Source organism: Otolemur garnettii, unplaced genomic scaffold (genome assembly GCF_000181295.1).
Source record: "Otolemur garnettii isolate 467f Iridium unplaced genomic scaffold, OtoGar3 scaffold00044, whole genome shotgun sequence".
In the NCBI taxonomy this organism is placed as follows: Eukaryota; Metazoa; Chordata; class Mammalia; order Primates; family Galagidae; genus Otolemur; species Otolemur garnettii.
In genome coordinates this window covers 9,344,074-9,358,226 of record NW_003852439.1, presented here as the reverse complement: position 1 = coordinate 9,358,226, position 14,153 = coordinate 9,344,074, and the positions used below count along the sequence as shown (strand labels likewise).

The following is a 14,153-nucleotide window of genomic DNA, read 5'->3' as shown; positions in this document are numbered from 1 at the left end:
AAAAAAAACTTCTGTGTTTGTACACATATACATGCACACACAAACATCAGTCCATCATTCTGGAGAAGTCTATATTTTTCATCACATTTTCCAAAGAGACTGCCATCTGTAACGAGATAAGACCTCTTAGAATAAAAGGAGAAAAAATGATAGAAGGGGAGTTTTTAAGGACAGGGCAGGTTTAGGAGTGGTTCCAGTTTAAGAGGAAGGAGCCAGTGGAGAGACTGATGGCTCTCGGGAGGGTGCCAGGGTATCTGTGCCTGGATGGCAAAAACAAGGACAGTCATAGCTCTTTCATACCCTAGCCCCCTACCCCTGTACCTGGGTCCTCCTCCTGGGCTGTGCTGGGCAGTTGCTCCCGCTGCCTCAGGGCCTCCAGGCCCACCAGGTCTGGTGGGTGGCAGTGGCTACGCATCACCATCACCCGCTGACCCTGGGTGATAGCCCGGCTGCGGCAGCCCAGCCGAGCCTGGTCTCGGCACATCCAGTACACCTTCTCCCCAGTGGCCTTCTCCTTCCTGTAGAGGAACGAGTCGTACACCAGAAACCTGCCCCCGAGGGACGTCCTCAGGAACTCCAGGGGTTGGAGGGTTCCTGAAGGGGAATGTGACACAGTGAGTGGGGCTTGAAAGTTAAGGATGGACATTTTCTTGTCCCCCAAGTCAGCCACAGCCAGAAAGGAGCAATCCTCAAGCAGGGCCCACTTTGGTCCCAGCCCTCTGCCATCTGGCTGCCTCTTGGGCCCATAGCCCTGACTCACTTGAGTGTAGACTGGCTGTCCCTTTCCAAGGGCCTTGGTGCTGACCAAACCTTGAGCTCTCCTGGAGATCTCCCTTGACCATGCAGTCCCCCAGGGTGACAGCCTAGGTCCTGTTCACCTACTTGCCAATCAGATCTCTCAGACATTTTTGTTTGTTTCAAGCCAGAGTCTTACTCTGTCGCCCTGGGTAGAGTGCCAAGTGCCACAGCAACCTCAAACTCTTGAGTTCATGCAATTCTCTCGCCTCAGCCTTTTAGAGATAAGGTCTTGTTTTTGCATAGGCTTATCTCCAACTCCTGAGCTCAAGCAATCCACCTGCTTCGGCCTCCCATAGTGCTAAGATTATAGGCATGAGCCACTGCATCCAGCCTGCTTGTGTCTTTTTTTTTTTTTTGAGACAGAGTCTCACTTTTATCGCCCGGGGTAGAGTACCCTGCTGTCACAGCTCACAGCAACCTCCAACTTCTGGGCTTAGGCGATTCTCTTGCCTCAGCCTCCTGAGTAGTTGGGACTACAGGTGCCCACAGTGCCCGGCTATTTTTTGTTGCAGTTTGACTGGGGCTGGGTTTGAACCCGCCACCCTCAGTTTATGGGGCCGGCGCCCTACCCACTGAACCACAGGTGCTGCCCTGTGTTTTGTGTTTTTTTTTTTTTTTTTTTTTTGAGACAGAGTCTTACTCTGTCACCCAGGCTAGAGTACCATGGTGTCAGCTTAGCTCACAGCAACTTCAAATTCCTGGGCTCACGTGATCCTCCTGCTTCACCTTCTTGAGTAGCTGGGACTAGAGTTACCTGCCGCAATGTCTGGCTAATTTTCCTATTTTTCGTAGGGCCTCACTCTAGTTCAGGCTGGTCTCAAACTTCTGAGCTCAAGGGATCCTCCTCCATCAGCCTCCCAGAGTACTGGGATTACAGGTGTGAGCCACTGCACCCAGCCCTCTCTCAGACTTTTAAGAAGCTGAACCAAGACTTGGTGCCTATAGCTCAGCAGCTAGGGCACCAGCCATATATACACTGGAGCTGGTGGGTTCGAACCCAGCCTGGGCCTGCCAAACGACAATGACAATTACAACAAAAATATAGCTGGGCATTGGGCATTGTGGTGGGCGTCTAGAATCCCAGCTACTTGGGAGGCTGAGGCAAGAGAATTGCTTAAGCCCAAGAGTTTGCGGTTGCTGTGAGCTATACTCTACTGAGGGTGACATAGTAAGACTCCGTCTTAAAAAAAAAGAAGCTGAACCAAAAGGTCATTCGGTGTTGGGGCTGGGGTGGCCAGAGGGAACCTTGTGAGACCAGCAGCAACTGGGAGATCTGGGGAGAGGAGAAGCATGTCTGGGCACAGTATGTCACAGGTCAGGAGGTGCTGAACATGTCCGGGGGGTGCTGAATACATCCTGCAGCTGCTGATGGCACCCCAACCCTCCACCTTACTCTAGTGGTCTGAGCAGCTTTCTCACTAGATAGCCAAGCATGCATGGAGCCTGCAGACGGGCCCCTGCCTTCAGGAAGTGCACAGCCAAGGGGACACAGTGATGTGCACAGCACACAGAGAATGACCCATAGGCTGCCTCTAGGCTGTGTTCTGGGGCTCAAGTCTCGGAGTGCTGCAGGCAGCAAGGAGACCAGGGCCCAGCACCCACCCACCCTTCTGCCCGCACCTGGGCCTCCTTCCCACTGGGCCAGGTTAGGCAGCTGCTCCCGCTGCCTCAGGGCCTCCAGGCCCCCCAGGTCGGGTGGGTGGCAGTGGCCACGCATCACAGTCACCCGCCCGCCCTGGGTGATGGCCCGGCTGCGGCAGCCCATTCGGGCCTGGTCCCGGCACGTCCAGTACACCTTCTCCCCTGTGGCCTTCTCCCGCCTGTAGAGGAACGACTCGTACACCAGGAAGCTGCTCCCCAACGGGGTCCTCAGGAACTCAGGGCCTCCTGGGGGAGACAGAGAGGTGGTCAGGGGAGGGGGCTGGAGCCCTGCCAGGGAGCACAGTGGGTGCCCCGTTCCAGGAGCAGCATGGTCACTGGTGTGAGGCCCCACACCCCCTCCTCTGAGCGAGGTGGCAGGAAGCCCAGGACACAGACCCTGCCATTCTCTAAGCCCAGCTGGCTTCTACCTACTGGGGACTCCCTTTCTAAGAGTGGGGGCCAGGCTAGGTAGAGCCCCAGTCCATCTTGGAATACCTGAGAGGCAGGACCCAGGAGGCTGGCTGTGCCCTTTTGCCCAGATGACTCCCTCTCCAGACACAGGGGCCAAAGAGGTAGGTGGAGATGGGCTGGGAGTTGTCAGCACATTAGGTAGCAGTGGAAGCCTGGGAGTGAGAAAGCCCTTGAGAAGGCAAGGTCGGCTGGCTGGAGAAGCACCTTAGACAGAGACAGTGAGGGCTGAGCAGGTGGAGATGCTTGGCGGGGGAGGTGCCACCCAGGAGTCAGGAGGACCTGGCAAGTTACAGAGCCTAGAGATGTAAGGCCAGGCCAGGAGGAAGACTAGGGACACATAACTACAGGAAATGAGCGTCGTGACCAAGGGGGAACCTCCAACTCCTTCCACATGCAATTAAAATGTCCAGCAAGGAATAAAACAGCAGAGACAACAAGGCCAGATACCTGGAGAGGAGGGGACAGTGGACCAGAGATGCTAACAGATGCTAGAGGCTGGCAAGAACTAGAGGACTGAGGACCCTCAGAAGGAGGGAACCTGGGTGAGGGCTATTTTGTATGAGGAGCCAATGGGAGGCCACAGCAGCTTCTGTGCCCAGTGGCATGACACGGATAGAGGGGGGAATGTGGGCATCTGCATCCCAGCTGAGGACACTTCCTGACTGATTTCCCTGCCAAAGTCACAGAAAGCCAATGACCAGGCGCCTTTGTGTGCCCAAGGCAGGAGGTGTGTCTCCTGTGGGCACTGACCAGCCCAAAGACCCACATAGGCCCTGAAGCCCTCCTGGGCCCCCCAGGGCCCCCACATAGGCCCTGAAGCCCAAGGTCAGCACCCTCACAGCGCGTATCAGAGCCTTGCCTTCAATAAGGTGGAGGAAAGCAGAGATTGGGCACTTGGAGGACACAGGCTGCTATGCTCCTGAGACTGGATGGGCTGTTCAACTACCAGAGCAAAACTTTAGAAAACAGGAGGATTAGAAGACTAAACTGGGAAGCCTCAGTACTGAATAAATTATCTCATCCTGGGAGGACCAACTTCCAACCAAGTGGAACAGGAAGAAATGATGATGTGGGAGGTCCTTAAAGAACACAGAAGATCATTCTATGCTGAAGGACACAGTTAGTGGCCTGAACAGGACCCTGGTGCCCCCAGCACAGCCAGGTGCATCAGTGACAGAGATCATACAGATCAGTCATCAGAATACCACAAGGCCATTCCAAAACAGACCTGACAGCCACTAACATACAACCCACTTACCTGGAGTGCCACAAACAGCCACACTGTCTACCAAGTATGAGGGAAGGGTGGAGGCACCTTCAGATACACAAGGCCTCAGAGAGCTCCTGGGACTCTGACTCGGCCAGTGACTAGAGGAGAGGCTTCTCCAACCACAAAACACAAGAGAAAACCAAGAGAGAGAAAGGAAGGCCCAGAGCAGGGAGTCTTGCAAAAGGAACCCTGGGGTGATGGGTGACCTGGGCCCCCGGGCTCCCCAGGGCTATCATAAGCAAAAACTGGAATTGTTTCAAGATCTGACCAAGGTGAGGGAGGAGGAGAAGGAAGAAAGCAGCAATGCGTACACAGAAAATAGACAAACAAATTCAGCAGCTGTTGCACCGCAGAGAAGACAGGAAACGGCATTGCAGCATGTCCTCTGCTCAGCAACGAACAGGTCTATATAACAGAGTTAAACCAAAAACCCGCACAAGAAGTGCCCTAAGTGGTGGGCCTGTGGATTAGAGCTGGTTAGAAGTTAACGAGTGACAAGGAGATTTAAAAAAAAAATTAATAGCAGTAAAAGTATGTTTTAAGGAATAGGGTAGCCAGGTGTGGTAGGTCACGCTTGTAATCCCAGCACTTTAGGAGTCGGAGGTAGAAGGATTGATTAAGGCCAGAAGTTCAACACCAGTTTGGGCAACATAAAGAGACTCTGTCCCTATAAAAAAGCTATAAAAAAATATTAGCTAGGCATGGCTTAATGTGCCTGTAGTCCCAGATACTCTGGAGATGGAGGCAGGGGACTGCTCGAGCTCAGGAGTTCAAGCTGCAGTAAACTATGATGATGCTATTGTACTCCACCCTAATTGGCAAAGTGTCTTTAAAAAAAAAAGGCTTGGCTCCTGTGGCTCAAGCAGCTAGGGCACCAGCCACATACACCTAAGCTGGCGGGTTCGAGTCCAGCCTGGGCCTGCCAAACAATGACGGCTGCAATCACAAAATAGTCGGGCGTTGTGGCGGGCGCCTGTAGTCCCAACTACTTGGGAGGTGGAGGCAAGAGACTCGCTTGAGCCCAGGAGATGGAGGTTGCTGTGAGCTGAGATGCCACAGCACTCTACCCAGGGGGACAGCTTGAGGCTCTGTCTCAGAAAAAAAAAAAAAAAAGAAGAAGCTGGGTGTGGTGTCTCATACCTTAAGCCAAGGCGAGAGGTTAACTCGAGCTTAGCATTTCTAGATCAGCCTGAGCAAGACCAAGATACCGTCTCTACTAAGAATAGAAAAATTAGCTGGGCATTGTGGCAGGCCCCTGTAGTCCTAGCTACTTGGGAGGCTGAGACAGTAGGATTGCTTAAACCCAGGAGTGTGAGGTTGCTATGAGCTAGGCTAAGGCATACTAGCCTGGGCAACAGAATGAGACTATGTCTCAGAAAAAGAAAAAAAAAAAGAAGAAAAGTAAAGTAAAGAAAAAAAACAAATAGAGCAGCAAATATTCTAAGACATTGAATAACAGACACTTCAACACTGCTCAGGGGCTCCGGTGGGGCAGCTGTGTACTTTGCACAATTTTCTCCCTATATATAAAAGTTACAGAAATGGAATAAAGAGTGTTAGAAAATCATAGCTCTGAAGTTTGAGAGAACTTTAGGGCCCTACAGGAAGTTCAGATGACTCAAAAAACTATGGGACTGGGAAGAAGCTCTGGAAAGAGGCAGGTGCCTCATGGACACAAATGCAGACTTAGGGAAGCTGAGAAGTCTGGGCTGAAATTTCTCTTCTCAGCCAGATAGGATTGGAAGTTACACTGTGACAGTAAGAGTCAAAACACCAGACACTGGGGGGTCCACACTGAGCAGGAACTGGAAAGAACAGCTGCAACCCTCACCATGTTCCCTTTTGAGACAGTATAGGGGGCTAAGGACAGTGGGAGAAATCAGTGACATGTAGATATCACCTCCTCCATGCTTAACCCTTGAGACCATGGGACAAGCTTATTCCTGGCAGTAACATCTGTCCACTTCCACTGTGTCAATGAAAACCACCTACTGTGTAATCAACTTCCCCTACTAATACTATAAACTAAAAAAAACAGAGGAGGAGGTAGAGAGGAGCATGGGTTCATCCTGAGCTCCTGAGATTTGGGGCAGGCCAGATTAGAAAGGTGGGTGGGACCCCACTGAGGGTGGAACTGGGTGGGCCAGGAATGGGAGGCAGGACTCCTTCTAGAATGTTCACAGGAGGAAGCACAGTGGGACATGTGAGGTCAAAAAGGAAAGGCTGTGGTGGCACCTGTAGCTCAAGTGGCTAAGGCGCCAGCCACATACACCAGAGCTGGCAGGTTCGAATCCGGCCCGGGCCTGCCAAACAACAATGACAACTACAACCAAAAAATAGCTGGGTGTTGTGGTGGGCACCTGTAGTCCAGCTATTTGGGAGGCTGAGGCAAAAGAATCACTTAAGCCCAGGAGTTTGAGGTTGCTGTGAGCTGTGACGCCAAGGTACTCTACCCAGGCCGATAGCTTGAGGCTCTGTCTCAAAAAAAAAAAAGGAAAAGCTGTGGGGCTTGGGGCCTGCTTCCCAGGACCCAGCTCCCACTTTGTCCCTAGATACCTGGGCTCCCCTGTGGTGTTGGGCTATCCTGTTTCTCCCGCTGCCTCAGGGCCTCCAGGCCCCCCAGGTCAGGTGGGTGGCAGTGGCTACGCATCACGGTCACTCGCCGGCCCTGAGTGATGGCCCGGCTGCGGCAACCCATTCGGGCCTGGTCCCGGCACGTCCAGTACACCTTCTTCCCTGCGGCCTTCTCCCGCCTGTAGAGAAACGACTCATACACCAGGAAGCTGCCCCCCAGTGGTGTCCTCAGGAACTCAGGGCCTCCTGGGGGAGACAGAGAGGCGGTCAGGGGAGAGGGCAGCGAGGGAGGTAGATGCAGGCTGAGGAGGAGGCAGGGGCAACCCTGATTCCACCTCCCAGATCTGGGGAAGTTAAGATTGGAGGCAGGGCTCCAAAGGAAGAAACCTCACCAGGGTCCCCATCCTGGTCCTCGGGCGATCCTTCCAGGGTATGAGGCTGGGCTGGAAGTCCCCCATCTTTGACTTTGGCTCGCTTTTTAGGTTGGGGCCTTGTGAGGGTCAGGGTGCCCGGCCCCCTGCGGTAGAACAGACTGTCCACGCCTTGGAGCAGCTTGTCCACTTGGCCCCTGGAGCCATCTGGCCTGGCCTGTGTCTCCATTGCCTTCTCCTGCTGCCGCCGGGCCTCCAGGCCCTCCATATCAGGTGCATGGCAGTGGCTGCGCATCACGGTCACCCGCTGTCCCTGGGTGATGGCCCGGCTGCGGCAGCTATGCAGCACATGGTCTCGGCAGGTCCAGTACACCTTGTCACCCACAGCCTTCTCCCGCTTGTAGAGGAATGACTTGTACACCAGGAAGTTGCCCCCAAAGCACGTCCTCAGGAACTCATAGGACTGGGCTTGTCCTGCAGGAAGGACTAGGGTAGTTACAGGTGCAAGGGCAGGATGCTCTTGGCAGTTTGGGGGTGGAATTTACCCTGGCTGTAGAGCTGAGTGTGCACACAGCCCCTGGGGCCATCTCCTCCCCTGTGACCACAAGGAGTGACGGTTCCCCTCCTTCAGTGTGAGGCTGTGAGACACCATTTAGGGTCACTCCAGAAGGGACCAACATGGACTCTGACCTGGCAGGTTGTGTTCTCACTCATCCTGGTCATACTTTCTTTTAAGGGTTAGTTTTAAATTTTAACTACTTTTTTGAATAATATACACATATGCCATAAAACTCAAATGGTACCAAAAAATACACATTGAAAAATAGCTGGGTGGTGCCTGCGGCTCAGGGAGTAGGGGGCCAGCCCCGTGTACCAAGGGTGGCAGGTTCAAACCCAGCACCATCCAGACTGCAGCAAGAAAATAGCTGGGTGTTGGGGCAGGTGCCTGTAGTCTCAGCTACTCGGGAGGCTGAGGCAAGAGAATTGCCTAAGCCCAGGAGTTGGAGGTTGCTGTGAGCTGTGATGCCACGGCATTCTACCAAAGGTGATAAAGTGAAACTCTGTCTCTACCAAAAAAAAAGAAAGAAAAGCCTCTTTTCCTTCCCTCCCTGGACCCAGTACAGTGACCACCTTAGATCCTAAAATCTATTCTGGGCTGGGAGATGCCGATGCTTCTTGAATCCAAACCCACCTCTGGTCACTGGTAATAAAACCCACGATAAAACTCCAATCTACCACTCATTGAGCAATTTGGGCACTTCCTAGGTACCAAAACATACATGCTCCACAACAACCCACGTTATCTTACTTGTCTCAGGATAAAGCTCCTAAAATTCTAGAAATTAAGCAAATTTTCTGAGGCTACAGGATGACCACAGATATGGCTAGAATTTGAACCTGGGACCCACAGTCCAAAACCCTTCCGCTCCACACCCTTCCTGATTAAGGGACACCAGAGCACCTGGAAGCCTGTTAAAGTTCTGATTTCTGGGCCCAACACTAGACCCTGCTGCTTCAGAAAGTGCTAGAAGAGGCCAGGCACAGTGGCTCACGCCTGTAATCCTAGCATTCTGGGAGGGTGAGGTGGGTGGAATGCCTGAGCTCACGGGTTCGAGACCAGCCTGAGCAAGAGCAAGACGCTGTCTCTAAAATAAATAAATAAATAGGGTGGTGCCTATGGCTCAAGGAATAAGGTGCTGGCCCCATATACTGGGAGTGGTGGGTTCAAGCCCGGCCCTGGCCAAAAAACGCAAAAAAAAAAGCCAGGCATTGTGGTGGGTGCCTATAGTCCTAGCTACTCGGGAGGCTGAGGCAGGAGGATCACTTGAATCCAAGTCTAAGGTTGCTGTGAGCTATGATGCCACAGCACTCTACCAAGAATGACAAAGTGAGACTCTGCCCCAAACAAACAAACAAACAAACCAAAAAACCCCCCACAAGGTCTGGCTGGGCATGGTGGCTCATGCCTGTAATCCTAGTACTCTGAGAAGCTGAGGCAGGTGGATTGCCTGAGCTCACAGGTTTGAGACCAGCCTGAGCCAGAACGAGACTTCATCTCTAAAAATAGCTGGGCATGGTGGGTGGCTGAAGCAAGAGAATCATTTAGTTTGAGGTTGCTGTGAGCTGTGATGCCCTAGCACTCTACCGAGGATGACAAAGTGAGACTTTGGCAAAAAAAAAAACCCCAAACCACAAGATTGAGACCAGCCTATAGTGTAAACAAACAAACATACACAGGGGACCCCACATTTCTACATGGGCTTTGGAAGGGGCCTCCCGGGTCCAGTCTGCTCCAGCATGCACTCACCCATCCCCAGTGTTGAGCGTTTCTTGGGGGGCAGACTCAACAGCGACAGGATTTGGCGTTTCCTATTCTCCTCCAGGGTTGAGGATGGCTTGCTCAGCACCAGCTCCGAAGTGGTTTCTGGCTCCTCAGGGCATGGCCACGGGGCCGCCCCCTCGAGAGATTCCTCCACTTGGCCTCCCTCAGGTAGAGCCAGGTTGGGCAGCTTCTCCTTCCGGCGCCGGGCCTCCAGGCTTTTCTTATCAGGTAGGTGGCAATGGCCCCGCATCATGATGGCCCTTGAGCCCCGGGTGATGGCCCGGCCCCGGCAGCCCAACTCAGCGTGCTGTCGGCACTTCCAGTATACCTTATCCCCCACGGCCTTCTCTTGTTTATACAGGAACGATTCCAGCACCAGGAGGCGTCCCCCAAATGGGGTCCTCAGGAATTCCAAGGGCTTGGGGTCTGCTGGGACAAGGGGAGGGCTGGGTTAGCTAACCCAGAGCAGGGCCTGTGCAGAGCCAGTAAGAATGGTAGGGGCCTAGAATGGAGCAGGATTCCCATGGGTGGGAGATGCCTGCTCCTGGACCCAGCAAAGAAGTCCAAACTCTCAAGGTAGATTTTTGCTGAGGGAAGAGAGTGGATGATTTCAAGGAATTAAAGGAATCTGGCATGTCACTGCAATCCCCTGAACTCAGGAAGCTCCCCATACCCACGTAGTGGTCTATAGGGACCACATGATCAGAGACCAGAAGCCTCAGCTGGGAGCAGGGATGGGATAGCCAAGGTCACTCCCTGGAAAGCAGAATGCCCAGGGCCTAGTCTGAGCATGTGGGCTTACAGAGGTACTGGGCCAGAGGCAGCAGGCCTGGTGCCTCACCTGTGTCCAGCTTGTTGTATCTCTGCTCAGACACTGGGGGAGCTGGCTGGACTATGCTCCCCTGCTCCTCAGCTGGCAGGATCTGCAGAGTGCTGGCAAAGGTGGCAGGGTCAGACATCTCCAGGGACATGATACAGTGCACTTCTTTGGGCTCAGTGTCCATTTCATCCCCATCCGGATTGCAGACTGTCAGCAGGACATATTCAGGAAACTCCTCTGGGTCCTTGGTGGCTGCTGGGATCTCATCCGTAACCAGTTCAAGGGACAACGGCTCCTGGCTGGCATTCATACTCTCCCCCTCTTGTTCACTGGCCTCAGGTAGGGGCATTCTAGGACTGATGGCCTGTCCTTCAGGCCACATTCAGCCACTAGCAGATGGATTTCTCTTCCTCTCTGGCAAGGAACCTGGGCCAGGGGCTCTGTCCTAAGGAGGCAAAATCCCAGTCAGTCTGGGTCTCTAGAAATAGACCTGGAAAGTTGGGGTAGATGGGGCTACCTGCATGCTACCTCCCAGAGGCTGGGAAGGGACCTAATGGAACCAGGTCTCAGGGGTGGTGCTTCTCTGCCAGGTCTTCCTGGAAGCTTTGGATCACCTCCCCTAGCCACACCTCACTTTCCCCATTCAGAAAACAAGCATAATATATACCTCTCCTTAGGGGCTGTCAGGGTGATTAATGCACTGATACCATGAGTGACTACTTGGGGGGGGGCCTCTAATGTGCTGAGCACAAAGGAAATGTTTCTACACACTCTTCCATTGGCCTTGCAGCCCCCATGTTCTGAAAGTTGGCCATGCTTCTTGACCGTTTACAGATGAGGACATTGAGGCACAGAAAACAAGGAGTCCTTATGAAAGTTTTGAGACATGTAAAAATCAAGAGATGTAAAATCTGCATGGATGGGAACAAATGAAGCCCTGCCAGCAACACTGATAAACTGAGCAAGTCAAAACTTGGACAGGTGGATCAGAAAGGACTGTGTTTCTTGGAAGTGAAATAATGGATCATACACAAGCTGTCTCAAAACTTTCATAGTGACCAATAGATACTTGAGGCTGAAGAAGCAGTGGGTTGAACCTCAGTTTCTGCTCGGGTGTCTTGGGGACTTGCTAGACCTCTTGCACAGTGCACTCTACTCAGACCTGTGCACTTAAACAGGGTGAGCCAGGTGAGCACTAGCACTTGAACGTAGTGCTAAAGCCTGGTCCTGGGAGGTCCCTATCCTAGTCTGTAGGCCCAGGCCACCTAACCCTTAGAAGAAGCCAGGGCCTCACAAAAGCAGCAACCTTGTGCCTGACCCAGACAGGGCTGTGGAGGTGTCAGAAAATCCCTCCAGGTCACTGGGCACTCCTTAGCTTCTAGCTTGAAGAAGGGACAGATAATGTGGAGAAAGCATAGGCAGGGCTGGCATGGAGACCTGGGTGTGTGGCAGCCTTGCATTTTTTAGGGATGACTGGGTGATGAGCAGATGGGAGGGGGTCTTTCCCATTTCTCAGTGATAGCTTGGAAATAAAACTAGTGCAGCCCCCGGCATTTTTAGCTTCTTCATTGGTGAAATGTTACCCATTCCAGGTTTTATGGTTCCAGTTCCACTGGTCCCCATTTATGTTCTATAGTTCCCTAGTCTGGGGACACACATTCAGCTCCCCAAAGTCTTGGTCAGCTCCAGGTCTCTGAAGCACAGAGAGGGGCAGCCAGCCCAGGGCAGTGGTGAAGTCCCCATACCCAGGCGGGACCCCAAGAAATCCCCCAGGAAATGGGCAGATAAAGGGGAATCCAGAGTCCAGAGCAGCCTGTGTCCCACCCCGCCCCTCCCGCGCCAGGTCCAGCCCCAGAACAAGCCAACTGCTGCTCACTCTCGTGAGATCCTTCTGGAATTTGCCTACCCTGCCCCACAGGTAACCTGAGGTGCTGGGAATCTGGGGAGGCAGTTGGGGATTATGGCCACATACTCTAAGGTGACCAGACGCCCTGCTTTTGGTGGGACAGTCCGGACTTTTAACAATTTGTCCTGAGTCCTGCAGCGTTTTAAAAAAGCGCCGATTTTTGGAAAGAATGCACAACAAGCTAGGGAACAGGGGAGAACAGAAAGGGAATATATGGTTTTCGGCTGCCATGTGGCTATTTCGACAGGTTATGCGTTTTATATTATTTTTGTTAATTTTGTAATGTTAAACTTTAATAATAACAAATAATGGTTGAGAACTGATTATTGAGAACTGCTTATCAAAGTTTGCATTGTTGTCAGGCCCCGCCTCCGCCCCCTCAAGGTGTCCCGCTTTACCAATGTTAAAATCTGGTCACCTGAACATACTCCTACAGGGGCCTCTGCAGCAGAGCTGCTCAGGGCAGGAAAGGGTTGCAGTGGGAGGCCTTGCCCATACAACACCCTGTCCTGCGTGCTGATTGGTCCTGCGCACATGCCTTTGCCAGCAGCCCGCTCCTCCAACCCCCATGCTCTGCAGATGAATGGAGATGAAGAGACACGAGTGGACATGGATGGACTTGGTGGGTTTGCTGCTGCTGCGTCCTCCCAGTCCTGCGCACGTCTCCTACCCAAAGTTCCAACTACTCCCTGGCCAGGCCATTTCCTGCAAGCTGCTTGCACTCTCTGCCTTCCTGGGGTCCTTCCACTAAGCCAGGACAATGAGGACAGAGAGGCCAGGCCTCTTCCCACGGAAGGCCTTTCAGACAACTCCGGCTACCCTAGTGATTCTGCTACTGCCCACCCACCATGCAAATTCCTACAGGATACAGCAGAGGGATAGGAGTGGAAGCTGGTAGGGGACCCCCACATCAACCACCTATGTAGGAGGCACCTGTGAGAAATATTTTGGCAACAGGGATTGGGGAAGCGATTTAACATCATCTAACATCACTGGTCTCTCTTTAAAGAGCAGGAGAGCATGTAAGAGCTCAAGAGGAGAACACGGACATTACTGCATAGTGGTCTCCATACCTGTGGTGTATTACCTCTATAAGTAGCCTCAGGAGAAGCTCCTGCTAGGCTGCTTGGACTAAGACTGACAGACTGCTGCTGAGATGCTCGCTCCTACTTCTAAGGTGCTTTGGAACCTGATACCTGAATGAGACATACCCAGAGTGAAAATGTATAGCAGTCTGGGTCCAGACAGTTTCATGGGTTGGGGTCGGAGACATGGCTTCACAGGCCCCAATACACCTAGGGTTCAGACTACGCAGCACAACAGTGAAAGCCCCACATTCCTATGGAATGTACTCTGAGTCACCAGAAGTGACAGAAGAGAGTGCAATCCTCTCAAATAAAATTTGTTTTAAAGGCTCCCAAGATCCATGTACCTCCAAAGATCCGGGGAAAGTGCTGATATGACAAAAGACCCTGACTACTGTCTTGTGGAAAGGTGTGGGACCCCACAATGGGCTAGAAATTGGATGTGATGGATTGTTCTAGCTCTTGCCTGCTAAAAAGCCTTGGGGTAGTAAGCTGTTTAATGACCACAAACACTCACATAAAGGATGCAGGTCCTTTGCAATCGGGCTTTGTTTCTACCCTCTTGAAACTGGACTGGCCTTAATGGCTCACTGTGAGCAAGCAGAGAGTGGCAGAAGTGCACTGGGTGCTTGAGAAAGCCCTGGTGGACTGTGACCCTGAACCAGCAGGGAAGGAAGCTGTAAGAGAGGCCACATGTAGGGCACCACAGCATTGCCAGACAGGGAGGAAGTCAGCTTGTACCTTCCACCCCAATAGCCCCTCCAGCTCTGTGTAGACACATAAGGAGCCTGGGGACCAACAGGACCAGGATCAATAGTGAACTGCCGTTAAGATCAGGAGTTACAGCTCGGCGCCTGTGGCTCAAGCGGCTAAGGCGCCAGCCACATACACCTA

At 52.7% G+C, this 14,153-nt stretch overlaps 1 protein-coding gene across 5 annotated transcripts in view; it reads right to left on the bottom strand.

The window, feature by feature from the left end:
• Positions 1 to 180: 180 nt before the first annotated feature.
• Positions 181 to 14,153, bottom strand: part of FLYWCH1 (FLYWCH-type zinc finger 1) — a 45,177-nt gene continuing 31,204 nt past the window's right edge. For 3 of the 5 annotated variants that reach the window (XM_023513870.1, XM_023513871.1, XM_012805663.2), the window contains exons 3-8: positions 10,290 to 10,713; positions 9,434 to 9,874; positions 7,147 to 7,599; positions 6,737 to 7,000; positions 2,419 to 2,685; positions 181 to 594 (exon numbers count right to left, since the gene is read on the bottom strand). In XM_023513870.1, the coding sequence (XP_023369638.1) occupies positions 302 to 594; positions 2,419 to 2,685; positions 6,737 to 7,000; positions 7,147 to 7,599; positions 9,434 to 9,874; positions 10,290 to 10,650 (2,079 nt within the window). In that variant the 5' untranslated portion in view covers positions 10,651 to 10,713 and the 3' untranslated portion in view covers positions 181 to 301. The remainder of the gene's footprint in view (positions 595 to 2,418; positions 2,686 to 6,736; positions 7,001 to 7,146; positions 7,600 to 9,433; positions 9,875 to 10,289; positions 10,714 to 14,153) is intronic. The other 2 variants (XM_023513872.1, XM_023513873.1) reach the window with 2 other exon arrangements.